The sequence below is a fragment of the Podarcis cretensis genome (assembly GCF_951804945.1).
Source record: "Podarcis cretensis genome assembly, chromosome: 8".
NCBI lineage: Eukaryota > Metazoa > Chordata > Lepidosauria > Squamata > Lacertidae > Podarcis > Podarcis cretensis.
Window position 1 is genome coordinate 39,028,100 of NC_137177.1, and position 21,477 is coordinate 39,049,576.

Sequence of the window (21,477 nt, forward strand, 5' to 3'; positions counted from 1 at the left end):
TGGCTGAGGGGTGGAATAGACATACACACTCCCCACCCTCAATCTAAGCCCTCACAGATTCTATTAAGCTTATGGAGATATATGTTCCACCTGAGAAGAGGGGAAATGTCCTGGCTGGAGATGATGAGAGCTGCTTTCAAACACACCTGGAGGATCCCAGGTTGACAAAGGCCAATCTCATTCCTCCTCTAGGCCTCACTAAATTGGCTCGTGGCATCTCCATTTCCAACAAGAGGGCTTTTATAACCCCCCACAGCGCGGAAGAGTCGTAACATCCACCTTATTGAAAATGAGTTTTAAAATTAAGAAACATCGCTGTGGCGCAACACACTTTAGGACTTGGGTTCTTCTCGGTTTCGCTCCTGCTAATGTCAGGCACCATTGACATTCAAGTGTAATTAAAGAGAACATCCATAAATTTGCCAACGGAATGCATTAGAATTAATGCTTTTAAAATGAATCCCAAAAGGAGGCAATAATCGCCTGACATTTATATAACATTACCCATTCTGCCAGACATTCAATTAATTCTTCTTTGGGTAGTCTCTGCAATAGTATCATAATTAATGTATTTGTATTTGAACCTACACAACCGCTAACACTAAAGAATTTTGCAAGAATTATTTCAGTGGCATTCAGATCCTTTTCTTCCTTGTGGTATTACATCATGGCTGCAGTCCAGTTGGGGGCTGTAGAAGGGCCTTCACCATAGGCTGTGCCTTCACAGTGGCCCAGGCATCAGGAATTTGACACACAGCAACCCAGGAAGAGGGTGTTCTCGGTCTCATCTGAACCCAGGCTTGTGGTTTGTCTTAATCCAGGCAAACCCCGAGCTGTAAACTGAAGGACAAACCTTGTTTGCAGCTCACAGCTTGAGGCAATCCCCAAGCCCAGATTTGGACAACACGCTAAGCCATATCCCAGACATGGGATTTACTGCGTTAGTTTTCCTGGTTATCATGCTAGTGCTTCTGCTCCTTTTTCTAGCACCCCTTTCACACAACAGCCCTTGTCGTGTTATGGAACTGTGGCTTTTTCACTGATACGCTGACACGACACACTAAATTTCATTCACACCAGTGGGTGTGGTGTGGCATGACAACGACCAACATAGACAACATTGCTCCTCCACCCCAACCTTTCCACAAATGCGCCCATGAAAACATAAGGGAAGAAGTGTGTGCTAGTATAACTGCCCCAATTTTTGTGACTTTACTCCCACAATTTTCTGGGCTGATGTGGTTGGCAAACTGGTTTTTTTCATGAAATTAAATAACCTGGAAACGAGTGCTGAACTTCCACTCCATTCCACCAGATGTGACTTTTACGTCGTGTGGAAGCTCAAATGTAATGAAAAAATTAACAGTTAGGGAAATGTCAGGGGAATGGGATAAAATGCTCTGTGATTGCAGCCATGGTCTCACACAGAATGCTGGGACAAGCTTTGGAAAACAAATGTGAAAAGACAACATACCATTCAGCAATTTCCGGATGAAGAACTGCGTTGTTAACCACAAATCTAAAAACGAGAGAGAGAGATAACAAAAATTAGCTTGAAACTCTAGACACTGGGTGGGTGTCCAACTCTGGCATCCAATGAAATGTGAGCATGCTTAAAGGGGGCTGTTCAATGAAGGAGAGCCCAAGTCAGTGTAAACAGGAACAGAACAGAAGGAGCAAACAGTCTTTAGTGCGTTGTGGATTTCTGAGGTAATATTTATTGAGACTTTTCATGGGCCCCATTGGAGCTACTGGAGGGCATATTGGTGCCCAAGGCACCCCATTGGTGGCCTCTGAGATAAAGGCGGAAAGGAAGTTAGAGAAAAAGCAGGCAGCCGTGATTTCAGCTGAAATGAAGATGTATTCATATATTTTCATACAGCAAAGCAAGAGGGAGAGAGAAAGAGAAATAAAGGTGACGAATAAGCACCCACAAAAGAGATAGTGGCCACTTTGCCAGGAGATGTAGCAACCCAGGACTTTTTGTGGTGGCATTCAAAATTCAAGGCTCTCCCTCCACCAACATGGACTGGAGAAACATACAGTATTACAGTTTCTAAGATACCATTGCATGCTTGAATTCAAGCTCTGCAAAGTTCTGAACAGATATTTTACATTCTTAGGAGCCAGCATCCAATTTCTGGATGCAAGTGGGATTTTTCCAGCCTCGCTGCTCAACACCTCTGCTGCAAGGTGTTCTGTTTTAGCCTGTGTTCCATCTCAACACCTCACCACATGAGAAAATGAAGCCAGCAAGCCACACAATTCAGGCCCTCTACAGAACTCAGTCAGGCACCAGGAGGAAAAAAGCAGCTCGGCTAATGAGATTTGCCTGCTTTGAACACGAATGAAACACTTTCCTTTCCAGTAAGGTAGGTTTAGGGACTATTATTCCTGCTATGCTTCAGCACAAAAGAAAAGTGGGGGGAAAGAGGATGCAAAAGCTAGTTAAGCATAAAGGCAACCTAGTACAAAACCCATTGATGAACAAAATGGTACATTTAGTCTATGAAGTTCAGTGAACAAAAGCCTGGATTCCATTTTGAGTTGGAGCGTCCCACCATGATCTTAATGAGAGACGAAGGAAACCAGGAGATATAGGCAGGTGAGCTGCACACAGAATAGCAGGGTGTAATTCTGGCATCAAGATCAATACCAGAGAATTGAACATTTAAGAGATCATTGTGAGAGCATCCCAAATGCAAGCTGGGAAAAAGGAACACAGTGGTGACCTCACAGCTATCTGGCTCTCCTGTTCAAGGGAACAGCTTGGCATTGTTCAGGTGACAGCGCAGGTTGGAGAAAAATTCTCACAGTACACCAAAGGGGGAAAGTGTCGCGAATTCCTCGCGGCGCTTTTTAGCGAAACGCTCAGAGTCCCAGGTTTCTTTTCAGTGCAGTCTTTTTAATGTGAGCTATATACAAGTATTTACAAAAACAGTCCATACAGAGTACCTGCTCCTTAAGGCAAACAAATACTTTCCACCACAGCACCACCACACTACAGCACAACCAACACAGTTACTGTTGAACAGGCTTTCCCTTTTAAAACATGTGATAGCCAATCACATCCCCGCTGAGTCACTCTGACCCAGCACTTCACAGATTATTGCATCAGCCTGTTAAAGCCTGCAGACTTCCTCAGTATCCTGAGAATCCCAACAGAAAGACCTGCTATCTCTGGCTCTTCTCCTGTGACCAGGGATCACTGTTCTGAATTTACGAAACCCACAAGACAGAAGAAACCTCCTTACTTATGACACACTAGCCAGATTCAGATAGCCACCTTCTCCCCCATAAGAACATATGAAGACCCTGCTGGATCAGGTCAGTGGGCCGCCTAGTCCAAAATCCTGTTCTCACAGCTGCCAACAAGAAATCTGCAAGCAGGATTCAAGCACAAGAGAAAAAGAGGAGTTTGGATTTGATATCCTGCTTTATCGCTACCCGAAGGAGTCTCCAAGCGGCTTACATTTTCCTTTCCCTTCCTCCCCCACAACAAACACTCTGTGAGGTGAGTGAGGCTGAGAGACTTCAGAGAAGTGTGACTGGCCCAAGGTCACCCAGCAGCTGCATGCGCACTCTTCTCCTCCTGCTGTTTCCAGGAACTGGCATTCAGAAGCGTTGCGTGCGAGTGAGGAAGCACGTGTGGATGTGAGTGAGAGAGAGAATGTGCATGCATGCAGGGGCCTGTGTCTCTCTTCCTTCCCTCTGCCTTTGTGTGCCTGGCCTGAGCCTCGCTGTGTGCATGCACACACGGCAACTTACCCTCATGCAGAAAAGAATGAAAGGTCAAAGGCCACCAGCAATCCAGAAGCTGTTCAACCAGAGGCTGAAAAAGGGAACCGCAGGATAGCAAGCAGCACAAGAAGAGACAGATTTCGACAGAAGACAGAGAGCGAGAGCCTGGAAAGCAGAGAATAAAGTTCAGCTCTTGAGAGAAGTTCTGAGACATGGCAAGGGTGGAAGAGGGCAAGGCTTCACAGGGTGGGATAAAAAAATAAATGGGGACGGCCATGTCAGTTGCAGTCAAAAAGGATCTGCTGAGACCAATGTTGAAATAAAACTTTTGCAAAAGCCAAAATAGGTCTTTTGCAGCACTAGGAAGGGGCACTGTCTACCACTTCCCTCAATCCAGTTAAGAAGGAACAAGGAACAGGACTTCTGGTTGACAGCGATCCGAGCGCAAGCGGGGATTTTCCCTCTTGGGGGGATCCCGGGTTTTTTGGAGGATTGGGGGTGTCACAGGGCGCAGTGACCCCTCGAAGTAGTGTCAGGAGGGTGTTCTGACACTCAGGTTCCCGCAGGCAGCCGAAACGCAAACCTCCTGGCCGTCAGGTAGCTCCCAAAAAGAGTGACGAGAACGGCGGGGGGGGGGGGGAGAGCGGGTTGCAGGGAGGCCATAGCTACCTCCGAGAAACGAAGCCCCGGGCTTGCAAGGAGAGCTCTCAATTCTCGATTGGGAAGAAATTCAGACTTAATTGGATATAAAGAAGAATCTTAAAATTAAGGAAAGAAACCGGATGAAAAAATTGGAAGGTATGAGACCAGCTTTCTATCCGCAATCAGCTTAGACGCATGAAAACAACAAAGCGATCGAAAGTGAAAGTAAGTTACCGCTCGCGGCTGTTGTTTCTTCTCCCCTTTAACTGAATAAAAATAATCCTTTCTGGGAAGATACAATTTATCAAGGAAGATCCGAAGGAAAAGGGGGGACAGAGGAACAAGACAGAGCTATTTAAGTCCTTTTGGGGGCTTGTGAATTTGATCTGCCGTAACTAGACTTTGGTGTGGTGGTGAAATAAAAACTGCGCAACAAAGGGGGATTTCCAGACTCCATTGTTAAAGATCTACGAGACTGTCTGATGTTTGCCGAGGAAAGAAGGTTCTTTTAAATTGATCTGGACTGGCGTTTCAGGATTCAACATAATTCGGCATACCCTTTGATGGTCTATTTCTTTTTTCGTGGCAATTTCTTTTTATTGAAATATCTAAATATTTGAGCAATTTAAAACGGCTTGGAGACCTTGTCCCTAGTGGCCAGAAGACACACAACAACTTGTTGTTTGTTTTTTTCTCTGTTTTTTTTTGGGTCCTTATTTTTTTTCTCTAATAAACAACTCTTGGCTTTGGGATTAAAAGAACTATTGATTCACACAAATTTGGATTAGCCTAATTGGTGGCAGAAGAAATTTTTATTCATATCGACTTAAGGATTAGCCTAATTGGTGGCAGAAGACTGGTTTGGACATTAACATCTTAAAAAAAAAAAAACTTTTTCTTTGGGTTCTCTCTTACAAATTTGTAAGAGTTGGGTCATATTTAAAACAAATACCTGTACCTATGGATTAGCCTAATTGGTGGCAAGAAGACGTTTATAGACAATTTGAATGTTGGGATTTAATTTGATTATATTTAATTATATTGAGATTTGGACTGGATTTGATGGACTATGAATGGATGAAAGTGGTATTTGTATCTTGAATTTTGAAAAAAGTGTCATTTATATGTTTGATATAAGAATTGTTTTGAGGAGGGACACAGTATAATTTAGGGTTTGGATCCAACTGAATTAGGGAAACAGTGGGACTGATTTATTAGAAAAGGGAACGGGTAGAAAGTAAGGAGAAGGAGAAAATGTCTCACTTACAGAAGAAAGCTGGGGAAGGAGGAACACCGGGAGAAAGAAGAGGTTCAAAACCTGAGGCAGATTTCAAAACCGAAATTTTAAAAATGTTTGCAGAAATAAGACAAAGTGAAAAGAATTTGGAGGATAAATTAGAACATGTAGATACTAGAATTGAGCAGGTGGATAATAAAATAGGTAAAATGGACCAAAAGATTGACGATACAGTAAAAGAACTGAAAGGCCAAATAAAAGAAATTAGCAAGAGAACACAATCTGTTGAGGAAGGATTAAAAAAGACAAAAGTGGAGATAAAAGAAGTAAAAAAAAAAGAGGAGAAGATGAAAGTAGGAATCTCAGAAATGAGCAAAACGCAGGAGGAGTTATGGGATGCAATCTCCATGAACGAACTGAGGCAGCGGGAGGTGAACCTAAGGTTGAGAGCAGTTCCAGAGGTTCAAGGAGAAGACATCAAAGATAAATTAATAACGGAAATTGCTCAATGGTTGGAATTACAAAAAGAAGATGTAGAGAAGAGAGTTCAAAACGCATTTAGGATGAGAGTAAGGACAACTAAGACAAGGAAAGTTACAGGAGATTGCTTGATCACCTTTAAAGACAAAGATATGAGGAATCTAATACTCCAAAAACACAGAGAGAAGCGATTGAATATCGATGGGAGCTACATAATTATTTTTAAGGACATACCGGTCAGATTGTTGAAACGGAGAGACCCATATAAACCATTGGTCCAAATTCTGAAGAAAAACAAGATTGAATTTAAATGGGAATTCCAGGGATGTGGGTCATAATATACAATTTGAGGACTGGGAGAAACTATGGAAGGAGGGTCTGAAATTCACTGCTTGTATGACGTTGAAAGAGAATATGATGAAGATGTTCTACAGATGGTATATGACACCGGTAAAACTGGCAAAAATGTACAAGACATGCAATAGGTGTTGGAAGTGTAGGGATAAAGAGGGTACTTTCTACCACATGTGGTGGGAATGTAAGAAAGTGAAAGACTTCTGGGGAAAAATATATAATGAGTTAAAGAAGATCTTAAAATACACATTAGTAAAGAAGCCAGAAGTCTTTCTGTTGGGAATAGTAGGAAATGAGATAAAAAGGAAAGATTGCAAATTTTTTCGATATGCAATCACAGCCGCAAGAGTGTTACTGGCCCAGAAATGGAAACAGCAAGAAATACCGACCGTGGAAGAGTGGAGAATGAAATTGTTAGATTACGCAGAGTTAGATAAATTGACAGGGAAGATTAGATACTCAAGAGACCAAAAGTTCATCGAGGACTGGGGGAAATTTGTGGAATATCTGGAATATTTAAGTGAAGGACAGATGACGCTTAAGGGATTTAAAGAAGCACTGTAAAAAAGCAAGAAATATTGTCTAAAGGGAATAGGAAAGAAAGAGATAAATAATGTCAATATAAATTTGAGAAATGTGTAATTAAAATTATGATTATGGATGATTTACGGAACAGCTGAGGGAAGTCCAAAAGAGAAATAAGTTATGAAAACGATGTGAAATTAATGTATTTTGTTTTGTTTTGTTTGCTGATGTTGATTAATAAAAATTATATGATAATAAAAATTTAAAAAAAGAATTTAAATGGGAATTCCCTCAGGGGATTTCCTTTGTATACAAAGCCAAGAGACATAGACTTACAAGTCCCGAAGAAACAAGTAAGTTTCAGAGACGCTACAAAGAATTGATGGTAGAAGAGGAAGAGGAAGAAGGAGGAATTGACCCAATGGGAGGAAAACTTTTAAAAGGAAAGTACAAAAAGAATAGAGAGACGGATGAAGAGGAGGAGGAGAAAGAAGAAGAAGAGGAGGAGGAAGAAGAAAAAGAGGAATTATAAAGAGATAATTTGAAACAAATTTTATATTTTTTAATTAATCACCAGAAAATATGGCATTGAAATTATGGAATTGGAACATTAATGGGATGAATGATAAGAAGAAAAGAAACAGTATTGAACAATATTTAAAAAGGAAAAATTTGGACATCATCTGTCTTCAAGAAACACATGTGGCAAGGAAACATAAAAAAATTCTGATTAATAACAGATTGGGTAATGAATTTATATCCTCAGATAAAGAAAAGAAGAGAGGCATAGTCCTTTATGTAAGGAAAAACATAGAAGCTCAACAGATCTTCAAAGATGAAGAAGGAAGAATAATTGCAATACAGATCAATTGGCAGGGCGAAAAATTAATAATTGTCGGGATCTATGCACCTAATGGAAATAAGACTGACTTTTACAAGAAATTGGAAGAAAGGTTGTTTGAATATATGGATCAAAAAATTATAATAATGGGAGATATGAACGGAGTTGTATCAACGGAAATGGATAGATTAAGAGAAAAAAGTGACAGTAAAGAAGGGAAACTACCGAAGACCTTTTTCGCACTGGTGCAAAATCTCAATTTAATTGATATTTGGAGACTTAGACACCCATTAGAAAAAGAGTTCACATTTTATTCGGAACCGAATCAGTCCATGTCAAGAATAGATCAAATTTGGATCTCGAATGAACTAACTACTAGAATCCAACAAATAGAAATCCAACCCAGAGTAATTTCGGATCACAATCCAATAAAAATGGAGATAAAGATGTATGAAGAAAGAACATTCAGATGGAGACTGAAAGATTACCTTTTGGAAGATGAAAGAATCATTCAAGATGCCCGTAAAAAATTGATGGATTACTTTGCAGACAATATGAACAAAGGCACAAAGATCAGTACAGTTTGGGATGCAAGCAAGGCGGTAATGAGGGGATTCTTCATCCAACAGAATGCGATTAAAAATAAGAACAGAGAGAAAGGGAAGAAGGAAATCCTAAAACAAATAATGGACAATGAACAAAAGTTAATCAAAAAGCCAAATAACATCAAGATAAAACAAAATATTAAAGTCTTGCAGACACAGTTTGCCATGATCATAAATAAAGAAGTCGAATGGAACATTAAAAGACTGAGACAAAGGAACTTTGAATTCGCAAATAAACCTGGAAAATGGCTTGCATGGCAAATCAAAAAAAAGGAAAGAGCAAGGTACAATTAAAAAAATCATTGTGGATGGCAAGGAAATAGAGAACCCAAAAGGTATCAGAAAAGGATTTTTGGATTTCTATAAGCATTTATATGCAAAACGAGAGAAAAACAATATAAAGAAGATAGAAAAAATTTTGAAAGGAAAAAAGGTGCAAAAGATCCCGACAGAAATGAAAGACAGACTGAATGCCCCAATAGAGAATGAGGAGATAGTAGAAATTATAAAACAGATGAAAAAAGGGAAGGCACCAGGACCAGATGGATTTACAGCAACTTATTACAAAGAAATGAGGGACTCCCTGACGGTATCACTTAAAGAAGTTATGAATAATATTTTGAAACAACAGGACATACCAGAAACATGGAAAGAAGCCTTTATAACACTCATACCAAAACAAGACTCTGATCTCACACAAGTGAAGAACTATAGACCGATATCTCTGCTAAACACAGATTACAAGATTTTCTCGGGTATTTTGGCAACAAGATTTAAGAAGATATTGCAACAACATATCCATAAAGATCAGGCAGGTTTCCTTCCTGGCAGACATATGAAGGACAATGTAAGAAATATAATAAATATTCTGGAATATTTGACTGCCAGTAATGAGAGACAAGCCGTTCTAATGTTTGTGGATGCAGAGAAAGCGTTTGATAATGTTTCATGGGAATTTATGTTGAAAAATTTGGAAATGATGGAAGTGGGAGAAGACTTTTATAACGGTATAAAGGCAATATATTCAGAACAGAGAGCTAAATTGATAGTAAATAATGTAATCACAGAGGACGTGAATATAAAGAAAGGTACAAGACAGGGATGCCCTCTCTCACCACTGTTATTCATTATGGTTCTGGAGGTCCTGCTTAGTTCTATTAGGCAAAACGAACTAATAAAGGGGGTAACAGTAGGTCAAAACCAATATAAAGTTAAAGCCTTTGCCGATGATCTGGTAATTACGGTGGAAGATCCGACAAGTAGTTTAAAAGAAGTTATAAAAGAAATTGATCAATTTGGAAGAGTGGCCGGATTTGTATTAAATAAGAGGAAAACTAAACTTATGGTGAAGAATTTGGACCAAAGTTTGATAGAAGAAGTGCAAAGAGAAACAGAGATGGAAGTGGCAAAGAAGGTAAAATATTTAGGAATATGGTTAACCCCAAAAAACATTGACCTATTCCAAAACAATTATGTGACAACTTGGAACACTATTAAGAGAGACCTCGAAGTGTGGAGTAGGATGAAGCTATCTTTTTGGGGCAGAATCTCTTCAATCAAGATGAGCGTGCTTCCAAAGATGTTGTTCTTATTTCAAATGATTCCAATAATTAAGGGGACAAAGATCTTCAGAGAGTGGCAAAGAATGATTTCAAAATATATCTGGCAGGGCAAAAAGCCACGAATACAATTTAAGTTACTAACCGATGCGAAAGAAAGAGGTGGCTTCGCCCTGCCAGATCTGAAACTTTATTATGAAGCATCTTGTCTCTGTTGGATAAAGGATTGGATAACACTAAATGACAATAAGTTATTGGATCTGGAAGGGTTTGACAACAGGTTTGGCTGGCACGCCTACTTATGGTTGGGAAAGAAGAAAGCTCATAAAAGTTTCGCCAATCATATTTTCAGAGGTGCCCTAATAGAAATATGGGATAGGTACCAAAATATTTTGGAACCAAATGTACCTCATTGGTTATCCCCACTGGAGGTCATGAGTGTCAAAAAGACAAACATGAGAGAGGATTGGATGACTTATGGAGACATTGTAATTAAAGAAGGGGGGGAAATGGAAATTGAAGCCATATGAACAAGTCAAAAAATATGTATATGATTGGTTGCACTACTTCCAAACAAATGAAATGTTTAAAAAGGATTGCAAAGAGAGGAAATATATTGAGGGAGAGTCTAGATTTCAGAAAGAGATAATAAATAATGATTATAAGGTATTGTCAAAAATGTACAAAATGCTATTGGAATGGCAAACAAAGGACGAAGAAGTTAAATCGGTTATGATACATTGGGCCAGGGACTTTGGTTATAATATACAGTTAGCAGATTGGGAGAAGGTATGGAACGAAAATATGAAATTCACTGCATGCATGACGATAAAGGAAAACATTATGAAAATGGTATATAGATGGTATATCACTCCTGTTAAATTAGCAAAAATGTATAAGACATGTAACAAATGTTGGAAATGTAAGGAAAGGGAAGGGTCATTCTATCATATGTGGTGGGAGTGTAAGAAAGTAAAAGGCTTCTGGGAAATGATATATAATGAGTTGAAAAAGATGTTTAAATATACGTTTGTGAAGAAACCAGAAGCCTTTTTGTTAGGAATTACAGGAAGAGAAATTAATAGAAGTGATTATAAACTTTTTCAATATGCAGTGACTGCGGCAAGAATTTTAATGGCTCAAAAATGGAAACAAGAAGAACTACCAACATTGGAAGAATGGAGACGGAAACTGATGGACTTTGCTGAATTAGATAAACTGACAGGAAAAATAAGATACCAAAAAGATCACAAGTTCACACAGGACTGGAGAAAGTTTACGATTTATCTGGAAAATATCTGTGATGAACAGACAACGCTAGTTGGATTTAAAGAGGCTTTGTGAGGAGAAAGGGTATTGTAAGAGGGAAAAGAGCTGTAAAGATTTATTAACTGGCAATACAATTACAAAGGAAATGTGAACCAAATTTAAAATTATGAGGATTGTGGAGGGAGCGGGGGGAAGTCCAAAAGAATTTTGTATTATAGTGGATACGAATGTGTTATTTAAATTTGTAAAAGAAAAATTTTATTAAAAAAATAATTAAAAAAAAGAAGGAAACAAGGAACAAAGAAGAACACTTCCTGTTCTTTTTAGTGGGACTGGGAACTGCAGCCACAAGAACCAAATTGCCCAGAGCCTAGGCTCCTTGCAAAAAGTCAAATAAATGATCCGAGACAAATCTCTCACCTGAAAGGGAGCCCAAGGAGGAAAAACACAAACTTGCTACCCTCCAGATGTTTTGGACTACAACTCCCATCAGCCCCAGCTTCACTTGGCTGTGCTGTCTTGGGCTGATGGGAGTTGCAGTACAAAATTTCCACAGGTTGCAGAAGGTTGAATTGAAGCCAACCGAAGAAAACGCTGAATAGTATTTTTAACCAGAGGATGAATTTGGGAGTAGAAGAATGGAAAGTGATGTTATTCACCCTAACACCACATGAGAATAGTTACACCAATTTGTATTTTTGGCTGCCTTCAGCAAACAAGGATGGCATCCTTATCTGTGATTCCTGCATTGCAGGGGGCCGGACTAGATGCCCCCTTGGGTGCCTTCTGACTCTACAATTCTATGATTCTATTATTCACTGCCCTTCACATTTCACAAAAAAGCCTTGGGAAGTGCTATAAATAAAAGAGGAATAAGGGGGATAGAAAAACCTCTTGCTTCTTTTTAAAAAATGTAGATCAGTGCATCTATTTCCTTTTCTTTCTTTCTTAACATAAAAAAATGACAGTTGCACAGCGCCTTTGCACAGTGGACAAAGCAACAAGTTTTCTCTCAGCAGCAAAAGTTGAGAGCGGATTCTAAGCTTCCTCCCTTGTAGCTTCATTAGTTGCAAAGTACTCAGTGTCAACTCTCTCCAAGGCAGTCAAAGGAATTATATGCCTTAAATGACAAAGCTGACAGTCTGTTGAGAGGCCAATGCCAAGACTGGGAGAGATAAAGTGGGGCGGCGAGAAGAGAGGAGAGAAGCACTCTAACAAGCGATTAAGGGCATCAATTCTGTCATGCAAAAAGCAGCAGGGCGCTCAGTACTACACCAGTGGGTATCCCGCTCCTGACATAAGTGATCTACAGCTGTCAAACAGCAGTGAGAAGATCAGTTTTTTCTGCCCTGCAAACCCATGGAGAGGAAGGCAGTGGACAGCTGGAAGTCTCTTTCCAATAAGCTAAAGATCAAAGGGCGAAGTCACACTCTTCCAAGAGGCGCTTGGGCAGGAGGGAAGAATGGCAGGTAGCACATGGAAATGGAAGCTACCACCATCATCTCCCAAAAGACCTACAGAATATGGAATTCTGGGTGTGTCAAAACAGTGCATCAAAGCTGCCAAAACTCCAGGAAGTTCCTCCCATAGGCACACTTCATGCCCAGAATTGCAAAAGTTACACACTTATAAGCTTTTTGAGAACAAGCTTTTGAAAAGTTCAGATGTTTGTCCCAGCTTTAGTTTTAAAATCAACATGTTTCTGCCCTGCTGTCCATGATGGTGTTGTTTTGTATGCGCTGCCACCACAGTCCGAGGCCGTAAATGCTTCTGAACACCAGTTGCTGGGAACCACAGGAGGGGAGAGCAATTTCATGCTCAGGCCTTGTTTGGAGGTTTCCCCACAGGCATCTGGTTGGCCACTATGAGAACAGGATGCTGGACTAGATAGGCTATTGGCCTGAAGCAGAAGGCTCTTCTTATGTTCTTATGCATGATGTGAGCATAATACTTGATAATGTTGCCGTGCAGGGTGGCCTAAACTTTTGAGGCCAAAGTCCACATTACTGCCTAGGAGGAGTCTGGGTGGGGGTCATAAAAAAACCAGGAGTGGGAGAGCAGATTCAGCCATAGGCCGAAGCCTAATTAGTCTATTGCAGTGCTTCACATAACTGGCTAACTACTATCCTGGGAGATATTGTCAGGTCAAACATGTATTTCTTGTGGTCAGGTGCCTATGCAACAACTTAAACGATATACAACAAATCACTTTTCAAATGCAAGTACAATGTATATAAAACACAAATAAAAAAATATGTATATAAAACACAATATTCAACTACTTTTACACAGAGTAGACTCTTTAGACTTGTTCATTTCAGTGGGCTACTCTACTCTGAGTAAATGTTGGTTGAATACCACCCACAGTATATAAAGCCAGAATAAAATACATCATTGTTCATATAATCAAGCCGCCATGACAGGCTTACAGTCTATACATCAGGCCATCTTCTAATGGACACCTGATCATTTCTCCCTTGGTTACACTGTGTTCAAATCTTTCGCTGGTTAACAATTTGTTTGACACACAAACCCACAAGGTAACTTACTGGCTGATTCCTTCAAACGAAGCTTCCCTGGTAACACTTCCGCTGTCAGTGTTAACTCCTCTCTGGAGAAGAAAGGCAAAAGTATTTGAACTATGACTATCAACAAAAGAACAGCTGCTTCAGTCTTAAAATTACAAAAGAGGCATCTTATGCTTCAAGGCAGCCTTCCCAAACAAGAGACCCTTCAGATGTTCTGACTACAACTCCCATCCCCCCGGCCCATCCCCTTTTGGCACTGAAAATGGCATGCATGTCAGAGTGAGCGCATGTGCTGATCACGTGCAAGTGGGAAGTTGCCTGTAGCTCAAACCACTGGAAGGGTTGTAGGCAGGCTATGGTAAGTTATTCTGGTCACACAGGGCATGTGCTGAAGGGTACGTAAGCCTATATCTTGATTAGTGACTAGGAACCAAGTACAGGCCATATTGATTTCCCAAATGTAAGAATGGTTGGAAACCAAAGATGTGGGAATAGGCCATGTAAATTAAGCAACTTTCTATCTTGGTCACTCTTCCAGAACATCCAGGAGACAGTGGTTTTCATATGTTCAAAAAGCACAGTGTACAAAGGGCTTTCCATTCCTGGATTGCATACAATTCTCAGCCACCATCACCACCCTTTGAAGGTTGTGAGACTGCCCTCATTAAGTTCCATGGAATTTGAACCTGGCTCCCAGTCAAACCAGGTTAACTTGGGAAACTCCCCTTCCTCCAGTCTTACCCAACAGCCTGAGCTTCTTCTAAAATCAAGCCTGACAGTGAGCAATAACTACCACTGAATAATGTTCCCAAACCTGTTAACACACAGGCCAGAAATGGCCATTAGGAGCCATTTCCATCTGGCTACAGGTGAGGTTGGCTGGTACCCGACCTTGGCTGTTGTCCTCTTCCCTCCCCCATTTTCTTTATGGACTGTGTCTTTTAAGAGTGCCTCAATAATAATAAAATTAACACACTTTTATTTGAAAACAGCAACAACACTCCTTCTATTACAGAAGACTAGATTATCGCATTTAGTAAGATCCCCAGATGTTAGTGGACAACAATTCTTGCAGAGTCTGATGGGAGTTTGGGAGCCCAACAGTAGGTGAGGACCACAAGTTGAGAAAGGCTGCTCTAGTCTGCAAGTAAGTTTCTCCAAAGTCAATAGATTCTAAGAACACACGATGTCACTTACCAGAGTAAGAAGAACTGAAGGGTTCTTTGAAGCCAGAACACTGGAAATCTGCAAAGTAAGAAGAATCATTGTGGTCAGTTGATCGCCCACCAGCATTGGCCACTAAGGAAGCTTCACAATGGTGCCAACTTACAAGAGCTCTACTGTCCATGCCCAACCACCTACTGTGCCCTATTCACACTCATACTACTTCTGCAGACCATTCCCACATTCTATCTAATCACCTGTTGTCATGATTATACTCTTTCAGCAACCGATCCCATCAAATCCCTGGGACGACCATTTTAACTTTCTAAGAAGATGGAATGTTCATAAACATTTCTTAGCATCTCAACAGATAAGTCAATGGATAGGAAGGAACTGCATATTTATTTTGTGGTTTATATCCTGCCCTTTTTTATACTACAGGCATACGCAAGGTGGTGTATAGGATAAAAAAAACACCACACACTTATATACAATTCTAAAAACAAACAGTCAGCAAAAGAAACAGCACACCAGGAACAGCAGATATATACACATACATATGTACAACCAACAGCTGCAGTTAAGAAAAGGCCCAATGAAATTATTTGTGCACTACTTTTCCAACAAAGCTGAGCTCAAAGCCACTCACAGCAATGTTGTTATTAAAAAAGACAAATGACATTTCCCTCCACATAATTATACGTACACAAGATGCAGCAGCATCTCAGCAAAGCAAACACAAACCATTCAACAGTCACTAACCATTAACGCAGTGTAACACAAACTCCTAATTCAACAAAAAAGGGGGCTGGGGAATCCATTATGCACATTAAGCATCAAAAGCCTTTCTAACTAGACTGGCAGGTCTTCCGAGCCCATTTTTAAAAGTCAATAAATCTGGAGGATCTCAGCAAGGCAAGCCTGAAGACAAGAGACAGGGCCATAGCTCTGCAAAAGAGTGTCTGCCTTGCTAGCGGAAGGCCCTGGGTTCAAATCCTGGCAGCATCTCCAGGTAGTGTTGGGACAGACTCCCTGCCTGAAATCTTGGAGAGCAGCTGCCAGTCAGTGTAGACCATTCTGAGCTAGATTGACCAATGGTTAGACTCACTATAAAGCAGCTTCCTAGATTCCTATGTAGAGGCTGTATCAGAGATGGAAAGCTATTCCAGTATCTGTGGAATGGAAACATGTTTAAAGGACTTCACGGCAGCAGATCCCCCAGAAAGTATTTCTGCAGCTCTGGCAACAGCCACTGGATTTCCAAAGCATAAAGGAAAGCCGCATCTCTTTAATTCCACCCACCCCCAGCCTGGTCCCACACAACAGTTTAAGCACGGAATCAGGGTAAGCACAGCGTTTGCTGATGACACTCTGACAAATTGTCAATATAGCAGATACTAAGCAACAACGCACAAATTTCTGGCCGGGAATCACTTGTCATCCACTCTTGCAGATAAGAAGCCCTTAACTAGCACTTCTGTATTCGACACATGAAGCCTGATAACAAGAAACCACGATTCCAATCCAGATATGTCAAGCAGCAAACCTCCTCAGTAGCTGCAGCAGAGGGAATGAATAGATTAGCGCAATGCTATTTCAGAGGGATACTCATCTCAAGAATCAAACTGCGTTTCAAATGCCAGCCCCCCAAATATGTTTTTTTTAACAGAATGGGACACACCAGGGTTAGGGCCCTAAAGAGCGAGAGAAATTGTTTGTTTTGAAATCTCATTCTGTCCCCCACAACGATCACAGACAAAACGTAGGTAGGAAGAACCCAGAACATATGAAGGGGGCATAAGGAGAACACAGCAATTGCCTGGCTAGATGGAAAAGGGCAGATACAGTATATGATATTAATAAGCATCTTTATAGGGATTTAGGAAAGTGCTCAAAGCATGTCACGTGCATGCAGGTTTTTTACAATCTTCCTTTTTCAGGCCAAAGAGGTTGCCCATGGCAAGTTTACAACAAGACGTAACACTTGAACTGAGGCTTACTGGTTCACAGACTCTCTGCCACAACAAGCTTGCACTATTGCCATCAAAAGCAGCTTCAAAGGAACACATAGGAAGCTGCCTAATACTGACCACTGGTCCATACACTGACTGGCAGCAGCTGCAGTCTCTCTCAACCCTACCTGGAGATGCCAGGTAAACGGCATTTCCGTGCGCTGCTCTGGTTCACCAGAAGTGGTTTAGTCATGCTGGCCACATGACCTGGAAGCTGTACGCCGGCTCCCTCAGCCAGTAAAGCAAGAGGAGCGCCGCAACCCCAGAGTCAGTCACAACTGGACCTAATGGTCAGGGGTCCCTTTACCTAGCAGGACCACTGGTCAGGGATGATGGGAACTGTAGTTCAAAAACAGCTAGAGACCCAAGTTTAATAAACCCTGATAGGCAGCATCTCTCCAGGGTTTCAGGCAGAGTCTCTTCCAGCCCAACCTGGAGATGCCATTTAGGATTGAACTTGGGGACACTCTGTATATAAAAAACAGATGATCTGCCACAGAGGTACACTGGCCATTCCCAACCAGTCCTATGCACCAAGAGAGTTTTGGGTATCTCTTTGCACAAACTGCAAACCTCTCACGCAGCAAAGCAAACCATTTCCATAAAAGAGAAATTCTTCAAAAACAAGTAGGGAAATAGCAAAGCGGGTTTGTGGATGAAAGGGGGAGAGATTTTTTTTTAAAAAAAAATCTAACACACTTGCCTCAAGTAGTTAGTGGCATCCCAGACAGTGACTGCAACAAAGACCACTTTCCAACTGCATCTCTTCAAACCGGAAAGTCTAATACTTATCTACCCAATATTTTTGCCCCTCAAAAAAGCTTCACAAGATCTTGGCAAAGGCAAAACACTCACCTCATCTGTATACCGAACTTCATTGACAGCATACTTCCGCCTGAAGAATTCCGGAGGCTGGATCCTTCAGAATGCAAAGAGACAACTGGTTATTTTGCAAGTAAGAAAACAGCTTGATATATTATTATCAGCTTTATGTTACTATACCCCCTTTTCTTTCTTTTTTTTTTATATAATATTTATTAATAGGTTTTTTAAAAAAATTATAACATAATAAACAAAACATACAAAAAAATCACATTTCATAACATATTTTCTTATCCTTTTTGGACTTCCTCACATCTCCCTCTCCTACGTTCCAAAATATAAAAATTAATTCAGCAATTTATCACCTTGTCCCCACCTTATCTAATTTTCCAATGTTATATCTTAAATTTTAGATATATTCATTTGACTTTTTAAAACTTTTTAGTTTAGCCTAATCATTATCTAAAAGTTGATTTTTTCCTAAATTTAGCTTATCTTCATAGTTCAGTTTATCTAATTCAATGGTGCCAAGTTGTTTGTGATCAAGCATCCTCCTTAACATTCATACAGTTTACAATATTTTTGCAAATAGTCCTTAAATTTCTTCCAATCTTCTTCCACCGTCTCCTCTCCCAGGTCTCGAATTCTGCCAGTCATCTCAGCCAGTTCCATATAGTCTATCAGTTGCATCTGCCATTCTTCCAGTGTGGGTAGATCTTGGGTTTTCCAATGCTTAGCAACGAGTATCCTTGCTGCTGTTGTTGCATACATAAAAAATGTTCGGTCATTCCTTAGCACCCTCTGGTCAACAATGCCCAAAAGTAAGGCCTCTGGTTTCTTAGGGAAGGTATACTTAAATACCTTTTTCAGCTCATTGTATATCATTTCCCAGAAGGCCTTAACCCTAGGGCAAGTCCACCAGAGGTAAAAGAACGTTCCTTCACTTTCCCTGCATTTCCAACACTTATTATCAGACAAGTGGTATATTTTTGCAAGTTTGACTGGGGTCATGTACCATCTATATATCATTTTCATTACATTTTCTTTCAAAGCATTACATGCAGTGAAATTCAGCCCAATGGTCCATAACTTTTCCCAGTCCTCAAACATAATATTATACCCAATGTCCTGTGCCCACTTTATCATAGCCGATTTAACCATTTCATCTTGTGTGTTCCATTTTAACAGCAAGTTATACATTCTTGAGAGTACCTTAGTCTTAGGCTCTAACAATTCCATTTCTAACTTCGATTTTTCCACCTGGAATCCTAACTTTTTATCAAGTTTAAAAACTTCTTTAATCTGAGCATAATGTAACCAATCTCGCACTTTGTCTTTCATTTTCTCCTGACTCTGCAATTTCCAATTATCTCCGTCTTTTTCTAATATTTCCCAATACTTCGGCCATTTGGCCTCCATATTGAGTCTTTTCCGGGCCTTAGCTTCCAATGGTGAAAGCCACCTTGGAGTTTTGTTTTCCAATAAGTCTTTGTATTTTGTCCAGACATTAAACACTGCTTTTCTGACAATATGGTTCTTGAAATTCTTATTGATCTTAACCTTGTCATACCATAAATATGCATGCCAACCAAACGCATTGTCAAAACCTTCCAAATCTAGTACATCAGTGTCTTCGAGAAGCAGCCAATCTTTCAACCAGCAAAAAGCTGCTGATTCATAGTACAGCCTTAAGTCTGGCAGGGCGAAGCCCCCTCTTTCTTTTTACAAGACATGTTCAATGCACAAAAGAGGAAAATGAAGGACAATGAATGCTACAGATATGAAAACCCAAAGAGCAAACACACATCACCACCAGTTTTGGGTTACAATATATACTTTTTTTTTTGCCTAGTCAAGAACAGCAACTTGGTATATTATCATATGGTACAGGCCTTCCTAGGACTCTAAACCCTATTTTTAAGAAACAGTATCTAAATAGGGGTAAGACGCGCAGGACACTTTTAAAGGGATCATTAACACTAGGCATCCACATTTGAACAAAGTCTTAAGTTACCACATTTTTCTAAATTCCATGGTTAGGCATGGTATTTATTAGGACCAACCAAAATGTCCCAAAATGCAGAGCTAACTTTAAAAAAAGTGTGTATTTAGTTTTCAGAGAAAACACTATATAAACAAAATAAATAGTAAGGAAACAAAGAACAACTGTGTGGAGTACATTATTACAGCTGGGATAAAATGAACAGAAGGTTCAGTAGACTTTTGCAGACATATAATAAGATTCTGCAAAACAAAGTTTTTTTTTAATGGATATTTATTAGATTTTTCCAAATTAATGCAAAAAACAAACAAAAAACAAAAATACACAAAGCATAACAAAAGTACAAAAAAACCCCCAAAACAAATGTAATTTTCATTACTTATTTCCATTAACTTATTTCCCAGACCTCCTCTCACCTCCCCCTTTTGTATTCCAGTTCAAATTCTTAACTCAGCAAATCCTTATTGTAACTTGTTATAACTTATTTTAACTTATTACTCAACCTTTACATTACAGCTGGTAACCACTTAATTTCTGTCCAACATCAATCTAACATTCATTAATTTTACAATATTTCTGCAAATAGTCTTTTGCAAAACAAAGTTTTGGAAGCAGGAGTTACAATTTGGAAGAAAGGCAGCCTTGGCACATAGAGGTATGTGTCATTGGGGGTTGATGCAGAATTCTATTGTTTTTGATAAAACATATTAACAGAAGCCATACAACATCAAAATGCTCTCATTTTAGAACCCTCCAGTGACGGGTTTGATGCTCAGGCAAGGCAATGCCCCATGCCCTCCCATTCACCCCTAGAGAGACCCCATGCAGCCTTCCAATGTCTGACAATTTCGAGTCTGGCTGCAACTAGCAGTAGAGCAAGCAACTCTTTGTGAACAAGGGTGGGATTTAAGGGATGTGAGTTGCTTACAGTGGCTAGGAAAGCTAATACTGGGTCCAAGATCAGCAACTAGTTGGCTATTGGAAACAGGTCCATGAATATAAACTGCCAACAAAGTGCAAGTTTTTCGCATCCTCATCACATATGAAGAAAGGTGCCCTTGCCACCCCAGGGTGTCCAGCATAGTGGCGAGGCGTGCTCCAGAATACGTGACAACATAGCAAGGGTCCAACGCCAACGTAGTAAAAGCTTGTTCTGAGCAAACTTTTTAGTTTCAAAAGACTGGTGAAGGAAGAAGAAAAAGTCTGGCTTGGTACTGAAGCCACAAAGTCTCATTTTAGTCACAAGATGGAGTTGTTGTAGTTCAGTGGTAGAGCACACATACAGTAAGAAAGGTTGGAGACTCAGGGAGAGCTACTGCCAGTCAGTGCTGACAGTAATGCAGTAGATGGGCCAAAGGTCTGACATATTCCTGAATTTCAAACATACACAAATGCCTTTGCCAAAGCCCTCCAGGTCAGCTTCTGCCTCGTGCCGTGTGGCAGAAGGGAGAGCATTGCAGACTGGAAAGACATCTGAAGAGGAATAGCTACCCAAAGCTGAGGAAGTGAAAAAAAACTGCATCCAGGTATCTTCATTCTGACACACACAACCTAATTGTAATAATACACCCAACTCCCTACCCCCATCCCAACATTATGAGCTATGTTGTTTTCTTTTTAAAAAAGGGCAAGCGTAAAAAGTTGAAGAGCAACTGGGTTCTTTTAAATGCCAATTATTATTTTCTAAAAGTCATTT

The 21,477-nt window shown here is 40.2% G+C and overlaps 1 protein-coding gene across 1 annotated transcript in view; it reads right to left on the reverse strand.

Moving 5' to 3' along the window:
- Nucleotides 1-21,477, reverse strand: part of PEPD (peptidase D) — a 137,746-nt gene that overhangs the window by 89,162 nt on the left and 27,107 nt on the right. The window contains exons 4-7 of the mRNA XM_079988434.1: nucleotides 17,813-17,876; nucleotides 14,979-15,026; nucleotides 13,803-13,864; nucleotides 1,475-1,519 (exon numbers count right to left, since the gene is read on the reverse strand). Of these exons, the coding sequence (XP_079844560.1) occupies nucleotides 1,475-1,519; nucleotides 13,803-13,864; nucleotides 14,979-15,026; nucleotides 17,813-17,876 (219 nt within the window). The remainder of the gene's footprint in view (nucleotides 1-1,474; nucleotides 1,520-13,802; nucleotides 13,865-14,978; nucleotides 15,027-17,812; nucleotides 17,877-21,477) is intronic.